The following is a 26,813-nucleotide window of genomic DNA, read 5'->3' as shown; positions in this document are numbered from 1 at the left end:
TTTTTGCCTTAGATATACTGCAGTCTTATTTCTACTCTACTGTGACTGCTATTAGAATGACCACTCTGCCAGCAGACCAAACACTGTTTGAAATTATAGCACTCCATTATATTGTGGTTTTAAAAAGGGATCTTTTCGCATTTGGCAAGCCCAAAAGAAAATGGATCCATGTTACTTGGCAAGGTATTGAATTATAGTTTTTATTCCTGAATAACTGTATTGACCTTCAAGAATAATTTCCTTTTTCTTTAAAGATAATAAAGGCTGATTTATGTTCAATAATTTTTAACCTGGATCATAAGTTTCTAATAGCATATGTTTAAATAAGAACGTGTATAGGTGGTAGAAATCGTTACACTTGTCTTCCCTGTTGCTTTCAATTGTGCAGATAAGTAGATTTCAATTATATTCTATAAAAATATTTAGAATGTTTTAATAAGTAATAGTGTTTTATGTAGTTTGCACTGATTCTTTTTTATCATGCCTCTTTTCTCACCGCTGGATGAGTCTTCCTATTAGCCTTGTGATAAGCTAGGAAATTTCTGTTTTTATAGCTTTTAGCCGCTCAACTCGCCAGGAATATGGGGCTGCAGATCCAGGATTTACAATGAGAAGAAAGATGGAACATCTACGGGAAGAACGAGAGCAAATACGACAACTTCGCAATGTAAGTGAGTTTGACCTTACAGATTTGCTCTGTAGAAATGGGTTTAACTTGGAAAATTAGCAAGATATCTGAATTTTATTTGCAAAGCTTTTTAAAATTTTGGATTATAAATGATTAGTAATATAAATATGTAGCATATATATTTACACAGGATATCTGTGATTTATACCCATTTCTTTATAGAATCTCGAGTCCAGGTTAAAAGTAATTTTGCCTGATGACATTGGAGCTGCACTGATGGATGGGGTTGTTCTTTGCCATTTAGCCAATCACATAAGGCCACGCTCTGTAGCTAGTATTCACGTGCCATCACCAGCAGTGGTAAGTTTTGTCTAGAGTTTGTTAGTTCTCTAAAGGAAGATAGGGCTTCTTGAAACTGTCTTTAAATAATATACCTCTATAAATTTAATTTTTATACTGATAAATTTCTGTATAAATATGCCTGATAAATGCCTATTTCCTCTTACTTTACAGCCTAAACTGAGCATGGCAAAATGTCGAAGAAATGTAGAAAATTTTCTTGATGCTTGTAAAAAGTTGGGTGTATCACAGGTAACTGTTATTTCTTTTAACAAAATGATCATTTAAATATTAATTTATTGTGTGCATATTGGACTTCCTCTTCACAATCGGATGAATAATGCTTTCTGAACATGAAAATGAATACCTTCCCTTGGTACATTTTACTGAGTTCCAGCTTTAACCATAGCAGCTATCCAATGAATGTGTTTAAGCTGCTTTTAAAGTCATTTATAAAACAGCTACATATATGGAAAAATTCTATAATCATACATATCATTGAATAAACATGACATAGTGGCCATATTAAAACTTGATTGTAATGCAATTGCTACTTTCATTTTTCCTGCTGAAAGGCATTTGGACTCCTTTGTAAATCGATGGGTAGACTCTGATTAGACGATTTGCATTCAGTGTTAACTGCGTTTTATTTTTTAGATTTTTAAAATTTTTTAAAAAGATTTTATTTATTTACTTGAGATAGAGCGAGGAAGAGAACAAGCAGGGTGGAGGGGCAGAGGGAGAGGGAGAAGCAGGCTCTCTGCTGAGTAGGGAACCCAATGCGGGGCTCAATCCCAGGACCCTGGGATCATGACCTGAGCCGAAGGTAGATGCTTAACCAACTGAGCCATCTAAGTGCCCTTGTTAACTGCATTTTAAACTTTATTTAAAACGTCAAACTGGGGGGCTCCTGGGTGGCTCAGTTGTTAAGCGTCTGCCTTTGGCTCAGGTCGTGATCTCAGAGTCCTGGGATCAAGCCCCTCATTGGGCTCCCTGCTTGGTGGGAAGCCTGCTTCCCCCTTTCCCACTCCCCCTGCTTGTGTTCCCTCTCTCCCTGTGTCTCCATCAAATAAATAAATAAGATCTTTAAAAAAAATAAAATAAAATGTCAAATTGGAAATCTTAGTAACATATGATATGTCATGGGACAAACTGTCTGAAATTTGTAGGAATTGGCTTATGTTTCACATAATAGTTGCACTTCTATAAAATTAACAATTAAAGCAGTATTGTAAATGTATAATGAAAACGAATTATTAAAATACTACCTTTTTAGAAAACATTTTAGGCCTAACATCAAGATGATTGACTGTTGGGAGGTCATGGTGTTGTTAGCAGATCACAATATAGTTATGCTTTTTTCCCTTTTTTTATTTTTAAAAATTTATTCTTATTGAGATATGATTGACACATAATGTGTAACTTTGTTGTACACAAAGTTGTGTTGATTTGATGCTTTATATCTTGAGTTGTGCTTGGTTAGCTCTTTTTACCTGTGTCATCATAATCTGGCCTACAGATTCCACTTTGACCTCTTTCCTCAAGTGAATAAATATAATTTATTTAGAGAGAATCAGTTGAATTACAGTGTAATTTGGAAGCTACATGCTCTTCTCCTCTGATTACATGTCTGTGCTTCACATGATATTTTAGTGTATTTTTTAAAAGATTTTATTCATTATTTATTTGAAAGAGAGCAGGAGAGAGAGTGAGCAGGGGGGAGGAGCAGAAGGAGAGGGAGAAGCTGGCTCCCCACTGAGCAGGGAAGGGAGCCCAATGCGACTCCATCCCAGGACCCTGGATCGGCTCCATCCCAGGACCCTGGATCGTGACCTGAGCTGAAGGCAGCCGACCAACCGACTGAGACACTCAGGCGCCTCTGACATGATGTTTTAAAAATTGAATTCTTGGGGCGCCTGGGTGGCTCAGTCGTTAAGCGTCTGCCTTCAGCTCAGGTCATGATCCCAGGGTCCTGGGATCGAGCCCCCACATCAGGCTCCCTGCTCAGTGGGAAGCCTGCTTCTCCCTACCCCAGTTGTGTTCCCCTCTCTGTCGAATAAATAAATAAAATCTTAAAAAAAAGGATAAAAATTGAATTTTTTTTTATGAAAAAGATTTTTTTTAAAGATTTTATTTATTTGTCAGAGAGAGGGAGCGAGCGCACAAGCAGAGGGAGAAGCATACCCCCCGCTGAGCAGGGAGCCGGATGTGGGACACAATCCCAGTACCCTGGGATCATGACCTGAGCTGAAGGCCGATGCTTAACCAACTGAACCACTCAGGCATCCCTAAAAAATTTGATTCTTAAACATTTTTATATTCTTTCTTTTTGTACTCAGTCTCTTATTGAGAAAACAAAAATTAGGAAGGTTTGTTTTCTAGTTGTGATTGTATTATATACATTTTTCTGTTTTACCATTTTTAAGATTTTTTAGGGGGCATTCTCAATAAACATTGAATGAATGCACATTTTACAAATGAGGAAACTGAGTCACAGGGAAGTTAGGGAACTTGTCCAAGATCACACCTTTAATAACCAGTGGAGCCAAGCTGTGAATCCAGGTGGTCTGACTTCAGAACTTACCTCTAATGTGGATATTCTCTATTTCTGTTCATTTACATGAAAGAAAAGACATTGCAAAATACTCCAGATATCTTCTTGGTACAGTAGGCAAGGGTGATTAGTTAGGAAGTTCTTATGAAAACTATTCTACTTAGCATACTCTAATCTCTCTTTAGTTTGTTTTAGGGAAGGGCTAGTGCCCCACCCAAGTTTACTGTAAGAGGGACTATGGAAGGACCAGTTATGAACTCTCTTTTTGAAAATTCTCCAGCTACTGGCAGTTGAGGGAAGAGTTTAATAGTTAGCTTCAATTTGTTTCCCTGACTTAGAGTCAGTTTTTTCATTTAGGTTTTTTTCATTTTGAGATTTTTTAAATTTTTATTTTTAATAGCTTTTTTGAGGTATAATTGACATATACATATAGATAAGGTGTACAATTTGGCAAGTTTTGGCATGCAATTATAGCATGAAATCATCAACATAGTCAAGATAATGAACTTATTCATTACCCCCAAAACTTCCCTTCTATCCCTTTGCAATCTTTTCTTTCCCGGTAACCACTAATCTGCTTTCTGTTATTATAGTTTAGTTTGCATTTTCTATCTAGAATTGTATATAAATGGAATGATAGAATACGTATGATTATTTTCTGGCTTTTTTCACTCAGTATAATTGTTTTTAAGACTCATCAGTGTTGTTGCATGTATAAATATGTCATTCCGTTTTATTGCTGAGTAGTATTTCATTGTATGAATATACGACAGTTTGTTGGTCCATTGACCTGTTGATAGCCATTTGGATTGTTTCCAGTATTAGGGGACCACTTGGACAAATAAGACAGCTATGAACATTTATATGGAAGTGTTCAGATACATACATTCTTTAATTTGGGGTAGATATCCGGGAGTGGAATGACTGGAACATATGGTAGGTGTGTACTTAACATTATAAGAAAGTACAAAACTGTTTCCCAAAGTGGTTGTACCATTTTATATTCCTATCACCAGTGTATGAAAGTTTTAGTTCCTCTACATTCTCAACCAGCATTTAATATAGTCAGTGTTGTTTTTTTCTTTTTTAATTTTTGCCTTTCTAATAGGTATGTACTGGTTTGTTAGTGTGGTTTTAATTTGCATTTCCTTGAAGACTAATGATGTTGATCATCTTTTCAAGAGCTTATTTGCCATTTGTATGACTTTTATGACGTGTTTAATCTTTTGTCTTTTTTAATTGGGTTGTTTTCTTGTCATTGAGTTTGAGAATTTCTCTACAAAGAGTGGACAAAGTCCTTTATCAAATGTGTGAATTACAAATATTGTAGCATAAGTCTTTGGCTTGTCTTTTCATTCTCATTATAGTATCTTTCAAACAGCAGAAGTTTTATATTTTTTGAAGTAAAATTTATCATTTTAAAAAATTCATGTGCCCTCCTTAATACCCATCCCCCTGTCCACCTCCTCTCCAGTAACCCTTAGTGTGTTCTCTATAGTTAAGAGTCTCTTTTATGTTTTGTCTCTTTTTTCCCCTTTGTCCATCTGTTGTTTTTTAAATTCCATATATGAGCGAAATCATATGGTATTTGTCTTTCTATGACTGACTTGTTTTGCTTACCATAATACTCCCTAGCTCCATCTATGTCCTTGCAAATGGCAAGATTTCATTCTTTTCTATGGCTGAGTAGTATTCCATTGTGTATACCACTTTTTAATCCATTCATCAGTGAATGGACATTTGGGCTCTGTCCGTAATTTGACTATTGCTGATAATGCTGCTGTAAACATCGGGGTGTATGTATCCCTTCAAATCAGTATTTTTGTATCCTTTGGGTAAATACCTAGTAGTGTAATTGCTGGATTGTAGGATAGTACTGTTTTTAACATTTTTTTTTATTTTTAACGTTTTGAGGAATCTCCATACTGTTTTCCAGAGTGGCTGCACCAGTTTGCTTTCCCACCAACAGTATAAGAGGGTTCCCTCTTTTCCGCATCCTCACCAATATCTGTTGTTTCCTGTGTTGTTAATTTTAACCATTCTGACAGGTGTGAGGTCATATCTCATTGTGGTTTTGATTTGTATTTCCTTAACGATGAGTGATGTTGAGCATCTTTTCATGTGTCTACTAGCCATCTATCTCGATGTCTTCTTTGGAGAAATGTCTACTCATGTCTTCCCATTTTTTAACTGGATTCTTTTTTGGGTAAGTTTTATAAGTTCTTTATAGATTTTGGATACTAACCTTTTATCAGATATGTCATTTGCAAATATCTTCTCCCATTCTGAAGTCTGCCTTTTGCTTTTGTTGATTATTTCCTTTCTTCATCTAATGTTACAGTCTTTGGTTTAAAACCTAGTCTTTCTGATAGAAGTATTGCTACTCCTGCTTTCTTTTTGGCACCAAACTTCTGCTGTTTGTAGAAGCTTTTTTTCTTGATGAAGTCCCAATAGCTTATTTTTGCTTTTGTTTCCCTTGCCTCAGGACACATATCTGGTAAGAAATTGCTACACCCAATGTCAAAGAGGTTACTGCCTGTGTTCTCTAGGATTTTGATGGTTTCCTGTCTCACATTTAGGTCTTTATTACATTTTGAATTTCTTTTTTTTGTGTGTTTGGTGTAAGAACATAGTCAAATTTCATTCCTTCGCATGTTGCAGTCCAGTTTTCACAACACCATTTATTGAAGAGATTGTCTTTTTTTCCATTGGATATTCTTTCTTGCTTTGTCAAAGATTAGTTGACCATATAGTTGTGGTTCCATTTCTGGGTTTTCTATTCTGTTCCATTGATCTGTGTTTCTGTTTTTGTGTATCATACTGTTATGATCACTACAGGTTTGTAATAGAACTTGAAGTCTGGAATGGTGATGTCTCCAGCTTTGCTTTTCTTTTTCAAGATTGCTTTGGCTATTTGGGGTCTTTTCTAGTTCCATACAGATGTTAGGATTATTTGTTCTAGCTCTGTGAAAAGTGCTGGTGGTATTTTGATAGGGATTGCATTCAGTGTGTAGATCGCTTTGGGTAGTATGGACATTTTAACAATATTTGTTCTTCCAGTCCATGAGCATGGACTGTTTTCCATTTCTTCGTATCTTATTCAATTTCTTTAATCAGTGTTTTATAGTTTACTTCGTCAAATGTTTTTTCTGCACCTATTGACAGGATCATGTGGTTCTTATTCTTTCTTTTATTAATGTGGTATATCACGTTAATTGATTTGCTAATATTGAACCACTCTTGCAACCCAAGGATAAATCCCACTTGATCTTGGTGAATGATTCTTTTAATGTCCTGTTGGATTTGATTTGCTAGTATTTTGTTGAGAATTTTTCACCAGGGCTATTGGCCTGTAGCTCTCTTTTTATATGGGGTCTTAGTCTGGTTTTAGAATCAAGGTAATCCGGGCTTTGTAGAATGATTTTGAAAGTTTTCCTTCCATTTCTATTTTTTGGAATAGTTTGAAAAGAATAGGTATTAAGTCTTTAAATGTTTGTTAGAATTCACCTGTGAGGCCCTGGCCCTGGAGTTTTGTTTATTGGGAGATTTTTGGTCACTGATTCAATTTCTTTGGTGGTTATTGGTTTGTTCAAGTGTTCTATTTTTTTTCCTGTTTCAGTTTTGGTAGTTTGTATATTTCTAGGAATTTATCCATTTCTTCCAGATTACCCAGTTTGTTGGAATATAATTTTTTATTTTATTATCTTATAATTATTTGTATTTCTGTGGGGTTGGTTGTGACTTCTCTCTCATTCATGATTTTATTTGTGTCTTTTCTCTTTTTTTTTTTTTTAAAGATTTTATTTGTCAGAGAGAGAGAGAGAACAAGCAGGGGGAGTGGCAGGCAGAGGGAGAAGCTGACTTCCCACTGAGCAGGGAGCCCTATGTGGGGCTCCATCCTAGGACCCTGGGATCATGATCTGAGCTGAGGGCAGATGCTTAACCGACTCAGCCACCTAGGCGCCCTGATGTCATTCTTTTTGTACTTGTTGAGGGCTGATTTGTGACCTAGTGTATAATCTATTCTGGAGAATGTCCAATGTGCCCTTGAAAAGAATGTGTATTCTGCTGCTTTCGGCTGAAATGTTCTGGACATATCTCTTAAGTCCATCTGTTCCAGTGGGTCATTCAAAGGCATTGTTTCCTTCTTGAATTTCTGTTTAGATGATGTAAGTGGGGTGTTAAAGTTCCCTACTATTATTGTATTATTACCAATGAGTTTCTTTATGTTTGTTACTAATTGTTTCGTATATTTGGGTGCTCCCAAGGTGGGGGCATGATTGTTTAGATCTTGTTGGATAAAACCCTTTATTATGATATAGTGCCCATCTTCATCTAATGTTACAGTCTTTGGTTTAAAATCTAGTCTTTCTGATATAAGTATTGCTACTCCTGCTTTCTTTTGGCATCCATTAGCATGGTCAGTGTTTCTTCATCCCCTCACTTTCAATCTGTAGGTGTCTTTAGGTTTAAAATGAGTCTCTTGTAGGCAGCATATATAGATGGGTGTTGTTTTTTTTATCCATTCTGACACCCTTTGTCTTTTGATTGGAGCTTTTAGTCCATTTATAGTCAGAGTAATTATCGATAGATACGAATTTAGTGCCATTTTATTACTTGTTTTGTCATTGTTTCTGGAGATTTTCTCTGTTCCTTTCTTGTCTTTGTTGCTTTTTGTCTTTCTTTCCCACTCAAAGAATCCCCTTTAATATTTCTTAAAGGGCTGATTTAGGGGCGCCTGGGTGGCTCAGCCATTAAGCGTCTGCCTTCGGCTCAGGTCATGATCTCAGGGTCCTGGGATCGAGCCCCACATCGGGCTCCCTGCTCCTCGGGAAGCCTGCTTCTCCCTCCCCCACTCCCCTAGCTTGTGTTCCCTCTCTCACTGTGTCTCTCTCTGTCAAATAAATAAAATCTTTAAAAAAAAAAAGGGGGGTGATTTAGTGGTCACCAACTCCCAGTTTTTGTTTTTCTAGGAAATTCTTTATCTCTCCTTCAATTTTGATTGATAGCCTTGCTGGATAGAGTATTCTTTGCTGCAGATTTTTCCCATTCAGCCCTTTGAGTATATCATGTCACTTTCTTCTGGCCTGCCAAGTTTCTGGGGAAAGATCTTCTGCTAACTTTGTCTTCCCATATAAGTTAGGGACTTCATTTGTCTTGCTGATTTTAGGATTTTTACTTTATATTTCGCAAATTTAACTACCATATGGCTTGGTGTTGGCTTGCTCTTGTTGATTTTTTTAAGGGATTTATTTATTTATTTGGATTTTAATTAATTAATTAATTTATTTATTTATCCATCCTCCTGAGGGAGAGGTTGAGGGAGTGGGAGAGAACCTCCAGCAGACTCCCAACAGGGGGCTTGTCTCATGACCCTGAGATCATGATCTGAGCTGAAACCTAGAGTTGGATGCTTGAACCACCCAGGCACCCCTGTTTTTGTTGATTTTGTTAGGAGTTCTCTGTGCCTTCTGGGTCTGTTTGCTTCCCCAGATTAGGGAAGTTTTCAGCTATAATTTACTCAAATAAATCTTCTGCCCCCTTTTCTCTCTTCTTCTTGGGCTCCTATGATATGATTGTTACTGGTTTCATGGAGTCACTGAGTTGCCTTAATATACCTTTGTGATCCAAGATTTTTCTTACCTTATTTTGATCAGCTTCATTATTTTCCATAATTCTGTCTTATATAACACTTGTTTGTTCCTGTGCTGCTTCCATCCTTGTGGTCATTACACCTGTTGGTTTAGATCTCAGTTATTTCATTTTTCATTTCGGACTCACTGGTTTTAAGCTCTTTTCCTCTGCAGTAAGTGTCTCAGATATCTTCTATGCTTTTCTCAAGCCCAGATAGTATTCTTATGATTGTTTCTTTATATTCTGGATCAGGCATATTATTTAATATCTGTTTCAATTAGATCCCTGGCCCTGACCTTTTCTTGTTCATTCTTTTATATTTTAAAGATTTTCCTTTTTATTTGAGAGAGAGAGAATGTGAGAGAGGGAGAGGTCATGAGCGGGGGGGGAGGGGTAGATGGAGAAGCAGACTCCCTGATGAACAGGGAGCCCGATGCGGGGCTCGATCCCAGGACCCTGGGATCATGACCTGAGCCGAAGGCAGTCGCTTAACCAGCTGAGCCACCCAGGTGCCCCTTGTTCATTCTTTTGTGTTGAATTCTTCCATCTTGGGATTTTGTCTAGGTCTCTTTTTTCTCTGTGTTAGGAAAGCCTATTATCTTTCCTGCTTCTGAGATTAAAGGCTTTATGAAGAAGAGGTCATATAATGTCCAGGGCTCTTCAGGAAGTGTCTCTGGTGTATGCTGCGTGCTGTCTGCTGCTGTGTTATGGCTGCTCTGTCCCTCAAATCAGTCCTGTACAGAGTTTCTCCTTGCTTGCAGTGGGGAGTATGTTTGGACCTTGGCCAGAGTGTGGAGAGTTTTAACTAGGTGTGTTCTGGTCTGCTTGTTAAAAGAGACCTGATGCTATTTCCACTACAGCTGATGCTTTGCAGAATTTTATGGTCTGTAGATACGGTGCGTGTGGAGGTTTGTGCTGGTCTTCTGGGGGAGGGGCCTGTGCTGCTATGGGTTCTCAGACACGCTTATCCTGGAAAAGCAGTACCAGAAGAGCACATGGTGATGGGGCTTGGTGTAAGCAATTTAGGCAGCCATTGTTGGCACTGTGCTGCTTCCTGAAGTTAGTTTATGCGGAGGGCTGGGGGCATGAAATGGCTCCAGCCAGCTCCTTTGTCCCTGGAGAAGCAATGCCACCTCTCTCACATGTGCTCCGAGAAGGGGAACCACAGATTACACCGTCTGCCCCCAGTTAGCTGCTTGCATTCTGTACGGTAGCACTGCAGCCCTCAGGGCTTTATACCAGCCATGTTGCAGACTTCTAACACGCCAGTATTTGAGCCCCACTGACTGCAACAAGTCCTAAAAATCAGCCCCTCTCCTTTTCCCTGTCAGTGGCTTTGGGGAAGTGTTTTCCTTGTGTGATCCCCTTTGTGCTCCTCTCTCTCCCTCTCACATCTCTCTGTGACCAGGGCTCCCTCCCCTCTGTAGCACTCAAGATCCTTTTCTCCACCAAACCACATCTCCGTACCTCCGACCTTCCACGATGTGGCCTCCTCTCTCCCTCTGGTTGTGCAGTTTGTTTTTTTAGTCCTCAGATCAATTTCTTGGGTATTCAGAATGATTTGATATTTATCTAGCTGTGTTCCAGTAACGAGGCAAGCCTAGGGTCCTCCTCATACTCCACCATTTTAGCTCCTCCCTAGAATATTTTTATCACCCCAGAAACTTCTTACCCATTAGTAGTCTCCCCTCCCACTGCCCCCCACCATTCTTTCTCTATGGATTTGCCTCTTCTGGACATTAGTATAAATGAAGTCATACAGTATGGGATCTTTTGTGTCTGCTTTTTTCATTTTGTATAATGTTTTCAAGGTTCATCCATGTTGTAGCATAAAGCAGTACTTCAATTCTTTATATGCTTGAATATTTTATTGTATGTATATACCACATTTTATTTATAATTCATAAGTTGATGGACATTTGGGCTGTTTTCATTCATTATTATCAATAATGCTGCTGTGAACGCTCATGAACAAATTTTTTTTTTTGAACACTTGTTTCAGCTTTCTTTGGAATTGCCAGGTTATATGGTTACTCTTTTTTGAGTTTATCTTTGATGATTTTTCAATTTACATTTCCACCAGTGTTTGAGGATTCTAATTTGTCCAAATTCTCATCAATAATAATTATTGTATATCTTTTTGATTCTACCCATCCTTGTGGTGTGAAGTGATAGGTATCTCATTGTGGTTTTAATTAGCATTTCCCTAATGGCTAATGATGTTGGACATATTTTCATGTGCTTATTGACTATTTGTATATATTCTTTGGAGAAATGTCTTTTCACATCCTTTGCCCATTTGTTAATTGGATTATTCAGTTTTTTCTTACTGAGTTTTAGGTGTTTTTAATATAATCCAGATATAAGTACTTTATTTTTTTTTAAGATTTTTAAAATTTATTTGACAGAGAGAGAGACAGTGAGAGAGGGAACACAAGCAGGGGGAGTGGGAGAGGGAGAAGCAGGCCTCCCGTGGAGCAGGGAGCCCGATGCGGGACTCGATCCCAGGACCCTGGGATCATGACCTGAGCCGAAGGCAGATGCTTAACAACTGAGCCACCCAGGCACTCCTCAGATATAAGTACTTTATGAGATATGATTTACAAATGTTAGCTGTTGGATTTTTTAGAGATAAACTGTATCAGGTTGAGAAAATTCCTTTCAATTTCCAGTTGCTGAGAGTTCTTATCAGCAATGGATGTTGACTATTGTCAAATGCTTTTTCTACAGCTAATGAGATGATAACATCCTTTTTCTTTCAAAATATTGTGACTTACCTTGGTTGATTTTCAGATATTAAGTCAAACCTGGATTCTTGGGATAAACCTTGGTCATTATAGATTTTGTTGTTTTTATATTGTTGAATTCAGTTTGCTAAAATTTTGGTTAGACTTTTTACATCTATGTTCATGGGGATACTGGTCTTTAGTTTTCCTTTATTTTAATATCTTTGCCTGACTTGTAGTGTCAAGGTAATGTTGACCTCATGGAATAGCTCAGGAAGTATTCCCTGCTCTTCACTTTTCCTGAAGATTTTGTGTAGAATTGATATTATTTCCTTTTAAAATATTTAGTCAAATTCTTTAGTGAATCCATCTGGGCCAAGGGTTTTCGTTGTTGGAAGGTTTTTAACTACAATTTTAATTTCTTTAATAGATACAGGGCTGTTCTGGTTTTCTCTTTCTTCTTGCACGAGTTTTGGTATACTGTCTTTCAAAGATTTTGTCTATTTTTCTGAGCTTAGCAGGGAGCCTGATGTGGGGCTCGATCCCAGGACCCCGGGATCATGACCTGAGCCGAAGGCAGACGCTTAACTGACTGAACCACCCAGGTGCCCCATCTTCTTCTTATAAAGTTGTTTATAATGTCCCCTTATTATCAACTTAGTATTTGTAGAATCTCTTGTGATGTTACTTCTTTTATTCCCGATATTGGTAAATTGTGTATTTTCTCTTTTTTCTTCTGATTAACCTAGCTCTAGAGGTTTATGAATTTTTAGAAATTTTCTCAGTGAGCTAATGTTTTGTTTCACCGATATTTTTTCTGTTTTTTTCTGGGTTTTATTTTATTGTTTTCCTCTCTCAACTTCATATGTTCTTTCTTTCTGCTTGCCATTGGTTTAATTTGTTCTTTTTCTATCCTCTAAGGTGGAAGCTGAGTTCATTGATTTGAAACACTTTCTTTTCTAACATTTCAGTGGTTATTTGAATAAATAAGCAAAACATTAGGAGGGCAACAAATGTTGTTGCGAAAATGGAGATAAGAAGATAGCTTTTGAGAATGTTTCTGATAAATGGGATATTACCAGTAGTATTTGGTGAATGGTTTATGGGAATTAGGAAGAAAGAAAAGATTATTATGATTTCCAGGTTTATGTTGAGAGAGACTGAATAGTGTATTATTCACTGAGGTATAGAATGTAAAAGGACAAGTTAATTTAGTGTTGGAATAATTCTGCTGTGGACACATTGATTTTGATGTTTGTTGAACATCCATTTGGCTATATCAAGTTCATATTTGTATCCAGAGCTCAGTAGAGAGATCATGGCAGGAAATAAAGATTTGAAAGTAATCAGGATAGAAGATATAGTTGTTACTATTTGGGAATAGGAGCCCAGTCTTGCCAAGGCTTCCCATGTTTCAAGAAACAGTGGATTTAGGGGCTCCTGGGTGGCTCAGTTGGTTAAGCATCTGCCTTCGGTTCAGGTCATGATCTCAGGGGAGTCCTGCATTGGGCTCCTGGCTCAGTGGGGAGCCTGCTTCTCCCTCTCCCTCTGCCTTTTGCTCCCCCTGCTTGTGCTTGCTTGCTCTCACTCTCAAATAAATAAATAAAATCTTTTAAAAAAAAACAGTGGATTAAAAAAATATATAATGTTTTGGGACTCCTGGGTGGCTCAGTCAGTTAAACATCCAACTCTTGATTCAGCTCGGGTCATGATTTCAGTCCTGAAATTGAGTCCTGCATGGGGCTTCCCATTCAGCGGGGAGTCTGCTTGGGATTCTTTCTCTCTCTCTCTCCCCCTGCCTCCCCACTCTCTCAAATAAATAAAGAAAATCTTTAAAAAATGTAATGTTTCTAGATTTGTAAAATACTGTGCTAACCAAGTGTAATACAATTATAAACCAGATGGGTCCTGTAGATGATCTGTTCGCTATTTACTCTATCCATTACTAGCTTATTTTCCTGAGATGAATGGGTGTCCCAACTGAAGCAGTGAACTGCACTGTTTCTTCAGAAATAGCTACCAATTTTATTTGATGATATGCACATGCATGCAACTCTTTAGTTAACCCTTGCGGTTTTGATAAAGTTTTGAATATACCAAAGAGAGGATATAGTCTAAAAGAGAAGAGGTGAAGACAGAACCCTTGAAAACATTAAGAATGTTAGAAAAAAAAATGTTAGAAGAGGGGCGCCTGGCTGGCTCCTTCAGTAGAGCATGTGGCACTTGATCTTGGGGCTGTGAGTTTGAGCCCCACGTTGGGAGTAGAGATTACTTACAAAAAAGAACAAAAAAGAAAGAATATTAGAGTAGAATCAGTGAAGGCTAATGAAAACCTAATGCAAAGTTGCTTCTAAACCTTCTTTCTTATAGAATTGTGAAGATCAAATAACACATGATGTGCTTATAAGAGTAGGTAGTTGTTACTTAGCAAATTCTACATCACTGGAACTAAGAAGCAACAAAACACCACTAGCAGCTGGAGGGAAGTAACCTTAAGATAAAAAAAAGTACTGAATCTCTTCATATATCAGAGATCATGGAACATCAGAACTAGTAGAATGAATGCATCAGAGCAGCCAATTTTGTACAGGACTGAAGAGTTTACAAAGCACTTCTACCACCAGACTATTCACTTTATTTCTCACACAGTCCTGTCTTCAGGATAAAGAAACTGAGTCTCAGGGAATTTTATTACCTTTAGTACTTCATATCTCATGGCCCTTAGATGTCCTGGCTGGAAATGCAGTGCTCTTTCTACTCCAACAGAAGAGCTTAGGGAACATCTAGCATGACTGTCTCACTTTAAAATATTTGCTTATTATGCGGGTCAGATCAGCCTCAGATCAAAACACAGCCGTAAAATAGAATCCCATACCATTAAAATCTATTGAAACAGCCATTTTAGAAGTAGAATTTACACAATGAGATATCATTTCACATCTGTTAGAATGGCTATCACCAAAAAGACAAAATGTTGGTGAGGATGTTGAGAAAAGGGAACCTTCATATCCTGTTGGTGGGAATGTAAATTGGTATAACCTTTATGGAAAACCATATGCAGGGTCCTCAAAAAATTAAAAATAGAAATACCATAAAGACCCAGCAATTCTACTTCTGAGTGTTTATCCAAAGAAAACAAAAATACCAATTCAAAGAGATATATGCATCCCTGTGGTCATTGTGGCTTTATTTACAATAGCCAGGATATTGAAGCAACCTAAGTGTCCATCAACTGATAAATGGATACAGACGTGGTATATATATACAATGGAATACTACTCAGCTATAAAAAGAATGAAATCTTGCCATTTGTGACATGGATGGACCTTGAGGATATTAGATATTATGATAAGTAAATTATGTCAGACAGAGAAAAACAAATCCTGTATGTTTTCACTTACATGTGGAGTCTAAAAAAACCAAATGAACAAACAAAACAAAATGTACTTTATAGATACAGAGAATAAAATGGTGTTTGCCAGAGGAGAGTAGGTGAAATCAGGTGATGGGGGCTCAAGAGGTATAAACTTTCAGTTATAAAATAAATAAGTCATGGGGGTAATGTACCACATAGTGACTATAGTCAGTAATATTGTAGAATATACTTAGAGTTGCCAAGAGAGTAAATCCTAAAAGTTAACTTTATATGGTGATGGATGGATGGTACTAGACTTATTGTGGTGATTATTTTGTATTATATTGTATACATATTTCAAATCATTATGTTTTACACCTGAAACTAATATAATGTTATATGTGAATTACCTCAATAAGAGAATTAAAAAATTAGAATTTAATTTAATTAGTATGATATACTTTTTACTTGACGTTTTACAGGATATGATTTTTTTTTTTTTTTTAAAGATTTATTTATTTATTTGACAGAGAGAGAAACAGCATGAGAGGGGATAGGGCCAGAGGGAGAAGCAGGCTTCCTGCTGAGCCGGGAGCCCGATGTGGGACTCGATCCCAGGACTCCGGGATCATGACCTGGGCCGAAGGCAGTCGCTTAACCAACTGAGCCACCCAGGCGCCCTACAGGATATGTTTTAAAAATCCAGTTCTGACTTGTTTAGGCTTTACTGCACCATAAAAAACAAATGTTTTGATATCATTTATTTTGTTTTTCAGGAAAGACTCTGTTTGCCTCATCATATTTTGGAAGAGAGAGGTCTTGTGAAAGTCGGTGTCACAGTTCAGGCTCTTCTTGAATTACCTACAACCAAGGCATCTCAGCTTTCTACAGCTTGATGTAACATTTCAAAATTATAAGTGTATAGTTGCATTTATTTGAAGTGATTTCAGATATCTCAAATTCATGATAAGAAAGTCTAATCAAAGATAATTTTATTAGGTCAAGCCTTAGGTTTAAAAAAATCGTGTTAAAACATCAAAATTAAATTTGAATTGCCCAAACTTCTTTTGGGGGAAAACTGGATTAACTTAATGAGAGTTTTTGATAAATTCAAATTCTCTTTTTATTAAGTCAGTTGATAACCTTGATTATTTTTCAAAAACCAGATTGATACTAAATTTAAAATGTGGTTTCAATTTAATAATCACATTAGGTTAATTTTTTTATATCATAGCATACTAGTAAACACCTGGATGAGGTAATCATTTTTTTACCGATTTAAAACTATTCTATATTTGAGTTATTTAATACACTTCTAATTCTAGTTTATACACAGTTTCTTCAATCTTTGGTCTTAGTTTTCTAGAAAAAAATGAGTAGAAAATGCAGAACTCTGGCTTTATATTAAATTCTTTTAGTATTATAGGTTGGTGCCAAAATATTTTCAGTTGTACTGTAGATTGTTTACATGTGAAGTGCCTGTGTAATTGATGACTCTTATATAGTCTTAAGCATTTTTGCAATTTCTTTTTATGTATTAATGGAATCAGTGGAACTTTAAAATATTTTAGTAGATTTTGTAAGGTCAGTAATATGTGAGGATTTAAATGTGCCTCACATTGTGACATCTGTGGTTTTTTATTTAGTCCATTGCAGCTTTCCTAAAATTGGTTATGTCATGTTGTCAAAAAAAAAAAAACCCCAATGTTAATATGCTTAATTTATGCTATTTAATTTTGCAAAACTTAATCATCTTTTAAAATGTATTATTTGAAGAGTATTTTATTTCTGTATTGAAAATGTTACACAAAGCAGTAAGGTTTTTGAGAAGTAGCAAAGTACTAATTATCAAGGACATTTTGATAAAACTGCCAAAGTTTGGGTTTATGTCTTGACTTTCAGTAACATTATGTCAGTATGCTGCCATTAGTTTTATTCAGATTCAGAGAGCAGCAGTTGAAGAATAGGTTTTTATTTGAAATCTGGCCATTTGTGGATCCTGTAAATCTTATGATCCTCAATTAACAAGATGTTGAATTAAACACAGACCATTCTATATATATTTTCATAAGTATACTATGTTACAAAGTCCTTGTTTAATTTGGAGATAGATAAATTTATGTTGGTAGTAGTGCAGGAATTTTTCAAAAACATTACTGTAATGAATACTCAGTTTGGTATAGAAGAACCTTAGTATAATTACTTTTGTAGTAGCCAAGCAAGTACCATATCTTAAATATGTGATTATTTGCACTTGTTACCTCTTAATATGGATGCAACTTATTAAAAGTGTTGACCTGGGTATTTCAAAGGGTATATATAAAAGGTAAAAACTAGTGTGCCAAATGGTATATAAGGGTTGGTTTAGGAACAACTCAACTTTTTTTGATCAGTTGGCATGTAGCCATATAATTAAATTTTGACATTAGAATACAGATGTGTTCTTTATATTCCCCGAGTGTGAAATTGGAGCTTTTAAAGAATTAAAGCTCTTATGACTATAAGGTTTAAAAATTAAATTATTAGTAATTTATTACTTTAAATATTTGAGCTAATTAGTTACTATTTTTCAGTTGGATCTAAAAAAAAACCTTCATTGGCATAATCAGTCTCCCTAGTGAAAACTTGGGTAATAAAGGTAAGAAATAGCAAATAAATATCTTAAGTTGTTAGTTTTTATTGTAGAAATTTGACAATGTTACAAATAAAGTGACCAGTAAAAGCTACAGCAATCATTCATACTGCTTTTATATTTATCATGCTGTAGGAGTCCTGTTATTAATCAACCTAGATGTTATTTTACAAGTATTTTCCTGTTTCATATCATTGAAATATTAGTGAAATTATAGGCCATTTCCTTATTGCATTTCACTTACTTGTCAGTTATTACCTTAAAGGGAAAATACACCAGAACTTTACTGTAACATTCTTTACTGCAAAGCAAAATTCCATTTAAGATGGGTCCATATGAGGTCTATATCATGTCTGTTTATTTACTGTACTGCCAGAAAGCAACACCACCTCTAAGTCAGTTTTTCACATAGTCCCCAAAGACACATTTTACCAAGGCTCTGATGTATTTCTTTTATTAGTTTTTAAATAAGTGTAGATTTTATTCTAAATGGTTCTTATGGTTATTTTATATTTACTTCATCAATTATTGAATTAAGAATGATTATAATTTTTTGAATTGGATTTGTGATTTGAAGAGGGTTAAATAATCAAACAAATATTTTATTAGGCCCTAAAAATGTAGTAGATAGCTACTTCTGCTAAATTTTATTACTGTATGGCACAAGAAAGAAGTGATGTTGGATATGTTAGAATTGAGATAAGGAGTAAAAATGCATTACCATTTGTTTAATAATTATCTCTACAGAATGCTAGTTTATTGACTTTTCTAAGTGAATTTTTTGAAGAATTCAGAAATCTTTGTATTGGTCACAGATCTATCATAATTGATTTTCTGATGCATTTAAAAATAAATGGAACACTTAATGTATATTACCGATGCAAACTGTGGATAAAGTTGAATGAAAAAAATTAAAGTCTGAGATTTTTTTTCTCCCTCTCTACCTCTTCTCTCAACATCACAGCATCCATCTTTTCTAGGTATTTGGTAGCTTGTGTCTATATTCTCTACTATGGAAAAATAGACTTGAAGAGGATATTCCACGTAAGTTGTTTAAGAGTCCAGATTCTCTTTACATCGTGTTATTTTCAGTAGATAATGTTTTCTTTAAAACACAATTTCCTAAGATATCTTCACAAAATAAATCATCTTTATATAAGTTAAACTATATATATATACGTGTCAGATAAACCTTTACATTAAAATAAAAGAGAGGATAGGTCAAATTTTGATTATTTGTATTGTAGATTTTAGTGTTAGGTATATGATTGAATTAACCTTAAGCAATTTGATTAAAAAATAATCTTTCATTTTCAAGTAATTCTAGTTTTTAAAAATTCCACATATTTTTATTAAAATGACTGTCATTTATTCATAATTGTTGCCCATCCTAAAAGTGGAAGATTATTCAGGTAAATAATATTAAAGATTATATTGCCCCTGTTTTATAGTTACTCACCCTAAAGCCTCAGATTTAAAGAAGTACTTAAGTAAGTAAATACTAGGCATAAGTTGTTTGAAAAGTACTCTAGGTTTATCATAGGATTTTGAATTGTCTTTATTTGCTTTAGTAAATTTTGACGTTGTACATGGAATGGTTCTAGGTTTCTCAGGAACCTATCAGCATCCAGAGTGCTCTGAGAGACTGGGTTCCCTTTGATATGTTACTGTATATTGAATTAATTTGGAAATGCCTAGATATCTTTGTTCCTTAAGGCATAATCTCTTCTATTTCTGCATTTTAAAACGTGACAAAAATCCCTATGTTTATGGTGTTTAAATAGCTTAGAATTTCCACAGTGTGTGTTTGTGTTTTATGCAAGGCTCCAGATGTTTTAGCAGTTAGGGTCTTACTACATTGAAAAATCAGAGTTTTTAGAAGTTATGAGAATTCTGACGTCAGTAGTTTAGGATGGGAAGTTGCTGATTGAGTCATTTAAAAGTTATCATAATTTGTAAAAAGAAGATTCTTTAAAATGATCTTTAAAAAATTTGAAGAAATTACTGTGAACTATTTTCTTTGATTCTCAAATATATAATTTTTATTACCCTGCCACTTTAAGATTAGGAAAAATTAATTCATTTTTACTGTATGCCATTAATATTCATCAAGTGTCTACCTAAATAAGTGAGATATATATTAGGTGTGTTCATATGCAAACGTATAAATAGAAATAGATTTTTCAGATGGCAAATTGAATTTTCTAGAACTTTGTTCAGGTATCTCAGTAACTTATAATGCAAAGAAATAAAAAGTAATGCTATATCATTTATGAAGTTATAATTAAAATTATGCTGTAAGACAGTGATTCTTACACTCTGATATGCATATGAATCACCTAGTGACCTTATTGGCCAAATAACAATTGATTCAACAGTTCAAGGATGGGCTTTGAGATTCTGCATTTCTAAGAAGCTCCCAAGTGATGCTGATCCTGCTGCTCCAGTGACCAGTTTTAGTAATAAGGCTTTGTGGTTGTTCAAGCTTTATATTAATATCAGTTTATTATACAATAGTAGTTCAATATTTTAAGTGATGTTTCAAGGTCATTATAACAGGTACTTAACATTTTTTAATAGGTCTCTCTTCTGAATTGTGTTCTACTTCATTAAGGACTTAGATTTTCTTTTATGGCTTTAATTATTTTTTAAGTTATTATTTTAGTTCCAGTTAACATATGGTGTTATATTAGTTTCAGGTGTACAATATATTGATTCAACAATTCTATACATCACCTGGTACTTATCATGACAACTGCACTCCTTAATTCCCATCGCCTATTTGATCCATTTCCCCAAACCCCCCCTTCTTTTATGGTTTTAAAAGATGTGCTTTATGCTCTGATTAATATTATTTCATATTTTTATTTTCTTTCAAAAATCTATTTTAAACACACATGACCATGTAATTTTTATTATTTTTTAAAGATTTTATTTATTTATTTGACAGAGAGACAGGGAACACAAGCAAGGGGAGTGGGAGAGGGAGAAGCAGACTTCCCGCTGAGCAGGGAGCCTGATGCCGGGCTCGATCCCAGGGATCACGACCAGAGCTGAAGGTAGACGCTTAACGACTGAGCCACCCAGGCACCCCGACCATGTAATTTTAAAGTAAATTAGTCACATGAATAATAAGACATGTATTTATAAAATCCAAACAAGTTAATATAATGTTAAATTAGCAAATACTAATGCATAACACCTTCCTTTTTTGGAATGCTAAGAAAACTACACCAATTTTTCATGGTCTTGATGTTAGTCCATTCTCTTCTTGCTAGGCAGCAACTCCCCTTTTGGTTTTAAGCTCATAGCATACTCATTCTTTCAGGCTACCATGATGAATGTAAAATTTGAGCCATATACAACACATATTTAATTTTAAATATTTATGATTTTTTATCAGAGTTGAAATTTTCAATTACAGATTATATTGTCTCCCAACAAATGGGTAAAGGTATTTATTTCATTCTTTTTTTATGGTAAATTGTACTGACTTAACACGACTTAAAACATTTGGACTCATTTATTTTAATGCCTTCCAAAGCATGTGGTATCCTCCGTTAAAAAACAAATTAAAAGCCGAGTTAGCCTGAATTACCAAGGGCAGCTGAATATCTTCTGTGGGAAGATGACTCATTTACTCTGAAGAAAATATGGGAAAGTTAATAATTAAATATAAAGAAGGGAGGCAGAGCAGAATCATGTTAAGCATTGAACTAGATGCTTTTTTATAATTGAATTATAAATAATGCAATTTATATATTTTTATTTATGTTTATCTCTTTCATAATCTTTAAAATTTAAGGTTAGTATTAGTAGAAATTAGTATAATGCTATAACCCAAATTATAAAATTGCACTTAATTGTATATTATCATGCTCATTAGTGAAGAAACATGTATGAAATATACATTTTTTACAAAATGTACAAATATACCAAATGTACAAATGTACCAATATACAAAATATTGTTATAATTTCTTGTTATTTTGTACCACCAAAATTTCCAGGGTTTTTTATGTATAAGGAATAGTTAATGATATACTCTTAGGTATAATCATAAAACATTTAATACCATAAAAGGTTTTAGAATTTGTGCACTGCTGCTCTTCCATTCTTCAGACTAGGAAGCTGTGGCCTAGAATTATAGGATAGAGAGGCCAAAAATAAATCCATACCTATATGGTCAACTAATCTGTGACCAAGGAGAAAGTACAATGAGGAAAAGACCGTCTTTTCAATTAATAAAAAAAACCCCTCAAAATGGATTAAAGACCTAAATGTGTGAGACCTAGAACTGTAAAACTCTGAAAAGAAGAAATAGTAATTTCTCGGACATTGGTCTTAGCAACATCATTTATGAGTGTGCCTCCTCAGGCAAGGAAAACAAAAGCAAAAATAAACTGTTGGGACAACACCATTAAAAAAGCCTTTTCCACATTGAAGGAAATCATAAAACAAAAAAGAAACTTAGTGAGTGGAGAAGATATTTGCAAATGATATGTTCAATAAGGGGTTAATATCCAAAATCTATGTAGAAATTACAAAACTAAACTCAACACTAAAAAACCCGACAATCCAGTTAACAGATAGCAGAGGTTGATAAGTTCTTTATAGATTTTCCATGCTAACCCTATATCAGATATGTCATTTGCAAATATCTTCTTCCATTCTGATAATTGCTTATTAGTTTTGTTGATTGTTTCCTTCACTGTGCAGAAGCTTGTTATCTTGATGGAGTCCTAATAGTTCATTTTTGCTTTTGTTTCCATTGCCTCAGGAGATCTGTCTAGTAAGAAGTTGCTATGGCCAATGTCAAAGAGGTTACTGCCTGTGTTCTCCTCTTGGATTTTGATGGTTTCCTGTCTCACATGTAGGTTTTTAATCCATTTTGAATTTCTTTTTGTGTACCATGTAAGAAAGTGGTCCAGTTTCATTCTTCTGCATGTGGCTGTCCAGGTTTCCCAACAGCATTTGTTGAAGAGACTGTCTTTTTTCCGTTGGATATTCTTTCCTCCTGCAAAGTCTATAAAGAATTTATCAAACTCAACACCCAAAAAACAAATACTCCTGTTAAGAAATGGGCAGAAGGCATGATTAGACATTTTTCCAAAGAAGACATCCAGATGGCTAACAGACACATGAAAAGATACTTAACATCACTCATCATCAGAGAAATACAAATCAAAACTACAATGAGATACCACCTCACACCTGTCAGATTGGCTAAAATTAGCAACACAGGAAACAACAGGTGTTGGCAAGGATGCAGAGATAGGGGAACACACTCTGTTGGTGGAAAGGCAAACTGGTGCAATGACTCTGAAAAACAGTATGGAGGTTCCTCAAAAAGTTAAAAATAGAACTACCCTATGACCCAGCAATTGCATTACTAGGTATTTACACATAGGATACAAAAATGCTGATTCGAAGGGGCACATGCACCCCGATGTTTATAGCAGCATTATCAACAATAGTCAAATTATGGACAGAGCCCAAATGTCCATCCACTGATGAATGGATAAAGAAGATGTGGTATATATACACAATGGAGTATTACTCAGCCATAAAATAGAATGAAATTTTGCCATTTGCAATGACATGGATGGAGCCACAGGGTACTATGCTAAGCAAAATAAGTCAGAGAAAGACAAATACCATATGATTTCACTCATGTGGAATTTAGAGACAAAACAGATGAACATAGGGGGTAGGAAAAAAATAGGGAATCTTAATTATAGGGAACAAACTGAGGGTTGCTAGAGGGGAGGTGGGTGGGGGATGGGCTAAATGAGTGATGGGTATTAAGGAGGGCACTTGTGATGAGCAGTGGGTGTTATATGTAAGTGATGAATCACTAAATTCTACTCCTGAAACTAATATTGCACTATATGTTAACTAACTAGAATTTGTCTTTTTAAAAGATTTATTTATTTATTTGAGAGAGATAGAGGGAGTGGGGAGGAGGGGCAGAGGGTGAGGGAGAGAGAGACAATCTGAAGCAGACTCCCTGCTGAGCATGGAGCTCAACTCGGGGCTCAGTCCCAGGACCCCAAGACCATGAACTGAGCCAAAATCAGGAGTCAGATGCTCAACTGACTGAGCCACCCAGGAGCCCCACTAACTAGAATTGAAATGAACATTTGAAACATTAAAAAAAAATGAACAGAGGACCTGAACAGACATTTTTCCAAAAAGGACATACAGATGGTCAACAGACACATGAAAAGATGCTCAACATCACTCATCATTAGGGAAATGCAAAACCACAATGAGATATCACCTCAGATCAGTCAGAATGGCTAGAATAAAAAAGACAAGAAATAGCAAGTGTTGGCAAGGATGTGGAAAAAAGGGAACCCCTCATGCACTATTGGTGGAAATGTAAATTCGTGCAGCCACTGTGGAAAACACTACGCAGGTTCCTCAAAAAATTAAAAATAAAAATACTATATGATCCAGGGGCGCCTGGGTGGCTCAGTCAGTGAAGCGTCTGCCTTCGGCTCAGGTCATGATATCAGGGTCCTGGGATCGAGCCCCATGTCAGGCTCCCTGCTCAGTGGGGAGCCTGCTTCCCCCTCTTCCTTTGCCTCTCCCCCCTGCTTGTGCTTGCTCTCTCTCTCTCTGTCAAATAAATAAAATCTTAAAAAAAATACTATATTATCCAGTAATTCCACTTCTGGATATCTGCCGAAAGAAAACAAAAATGCTAATTTGAAAAGTTATATGAACTCTGTGTTTATTGCAGCATTATTTACCGTAGTCAAGATATGGAAGCAACCTAAATGTCCATGGATAGATAAATGGATAAAGGGTTGTGTGTGTGTGTGTGTGTGTGAGATGGAATATTAGCCATAAAAAAGAATGAGATCTTGACTTTTGTGACAACGTGGATGGACCTTGAGGGTATTATGCTAAGTGAAATAAGTCAGACAGAAAAAGACAAATACCATATGATTTCATTTACTGTGGAATTCAAAAAACAAACGTACAAAAAAAAAACCAAACAGACTCTTAAATACAGAGAACAAACTGGTGGCTACCAGAGGGAAGTTGGGTGTGGGATGGGTGAAATAGATAAAGGGGTACAAACTTCCAATTATAAATAAGCCACAGGGATGAGAAGTACAGCATAGGGAATATAGTCAATAATATTGTAATAACATTGTATGGTGGCAAATGGTAACTATATTTATCATGGTGAGCTTTGAGTACTGTACAGAAATGATGAATCAACATGTTATACATCTGAAACTAACATAACATTGTATGTAATTCTACTTTAATAATAAAAAAAAACACTTTTCAAGCATTTACTATATACCAGTGTTGCTGTTGTAGGCCCTAGTGGTATGGAGACGGCGAAGACACAGTCTTTTTGTTCAGAGCTTTACAAAGTAAATCTGTTGCCGGTTTCTGGCTGATGCATTAAAAAAGATATTTAATGTGTGTTTATAATATTAAATTTTGCTGTTGAAATTGAGCATTCTTCATGCTCATTTTTAAAAAATTTTTTATTGTTATGTTAATCACCATACATTACATCATTAGTTTTAGATGTAGTGTTCCATGATTCATTGTTTGGGCATAACACCCAGTGCTCCATGCAGAACGTGCCCTCTTTAATACCCAATACCAGGCTAACCCATCCTCCCACCCCTCTCCCCTCTAGAACCCTCAGTTTGTTTTTCAGAGTCCATCGTCTCTCATGGTTCATCTCCCCCTCTGATTTCCCCCCCTTCATTCTTCCCCTCCTGCTATCTTCTTCTTTTTTTTTTTCTTAACATATATTGCATTATTTGTTTCAGAGGTACAGATCTGAGATTCAACAGTCTTGCACAATTCACAGCGCTTACCAGAGCACATACCCTCCCCAGTGTCTATCACCCAGTCACCCCATCTCTCCCACCCCACCCCCCACTCCAGCAACCCTCAGTTTGTTTCCTGAGATTAAGAATTTCTCATATCAATGAGGTCATATGATACATGTCTTTCTCTTTTTGACTTATTTCGCTCAGCATAATACCCTCCAGTTCCATCCACGTTGTTGCAAATGGCAAGATCTCATTCCTTTTGATGGCTGCATAATATTCCATTGTATATATATATACCACTTCTTCTTTATCCATTCCTCTGTCGATGGACATCTTGGCTCTTTCCACAGTTTGGCTATTGTGGACATTGCTGCTATAAACATCGGGGTGCATGTACCCCTTCAGATCCCTACATTTGTATCTTTGGGGTAAATACCCAGTAGTGCAATTGCTGGATCGTATGGTAGCTCTATTTTCAACCTTTTGAGGAACCGCCATACTGTTTTCCAGAGTGGCTGCACCACATGCTCATTTTTTGCAATCTAAGTTTTAACATTTACCTCCCAGTATTACACTTGTCATTGAAAATTCATTTCTGCTAGTTGGTCCCAACAACCCTGTTTCTTTGAAAAATAATCCTATTTAGTTTGAATAATTGTATATTACATTTGCTTGGAGAAAATCTATCTATTCACGTATTAGGTATTTTATATATAAAACTATATTTCATAAAATTATATATTTTCCTGAAATAACTTATTTTATAAACAATAATTTTTGAAGTCTTTCTCAGTGTGAAGTTTTGGAATATTTCACGTTAGTTTAAATGTAATATTTTGTGTTTATGGTTTGATTTATTTTAGATATGCCATGAATACATCTCTGAAGCTCGATGGTTTTTTTTCCTATGAGTGAGAGAGAGAGAGCTCAAAGGCGGGAGGGGCAAGAGGAGAGGGAGAGAGAATCTTAAGCAGGCTCCCTGCTCAGCAGGGAGCCAAACGTGGGGCTCCATCTCATGACCCTGAGATCATGACGTTAGCTGAAATCAAGAGCGGGAGGCTTGGGACGCCTGGGTGGCTCAGTTGTTAAGCATCTGCCTTTGGCTCAGGTCATGATCCCAGGGTCCTGGGAT

General features: G+C 35.8%; 1 protein-coding gene across 2 annotated transcripts in view; it reads left to right on the top strand.

The window, feature by feature from the left end:
* LRCH2 (leucine rich repeats and calponin homology domain containing 2) overlaps nucleotides 1-17,978 on the top strand; it is a 99,782-nt gene extending 81,804 nt beyond the window's left edge. The window contains exons 18-21 of one of the 2 annotated variants that reach the window (XM_045881732.2): nucleotides 555-667; nucleotides 851-988; nucleotides 1,142-1,219; nucleotides 16,013-17,978. In XM_045881732.2, coding sequence (XP_045737688.1) covers nucleotides 555-667; nucleotides 851-988; nucleotides 1,142-1,219; nucleotides 16,013-16,132 — 449 coding nt within the window. In that variant the 3' untranslated portion in view covers nucleotides 16,133-17,978. The remainder of the gene's footprint in view (nucleotides 1-554; nucleotides 668-850; nucleotides 989-1,141; nucleotides 1,220-16,012) is intronic. The other variant, XM_045881736.2, reaches the window with a different exon arrangement.
* The last annotated feature ends 8,835 nt before the right edge of the window (nucleotides 17,979-26,813 follow it).

Source organism: Mirounga angustirostris, unplaced genomic scaffold (genome assembly GCF_029215605.1).
Source record: "Mirounga angustirostris isolate CCGP_5_RB_7025 unplaced genomic scaffold, mMirAng1.0.hap1 SCAF_11, whole genome shotgun sequence".
Taxonomy (NCBI): domain Eukaryota; kingdom Metazoa; phylum Chordata; class Mammalia; order Carnivora; family Phocidae; genus Mirounga; species Mirounga angustirostris.
The sequence above is the reverse complement of the archived record's forward strand: the minus strand, read 5'-3'. Positions and strand labels throughout refer to the sequence as shown.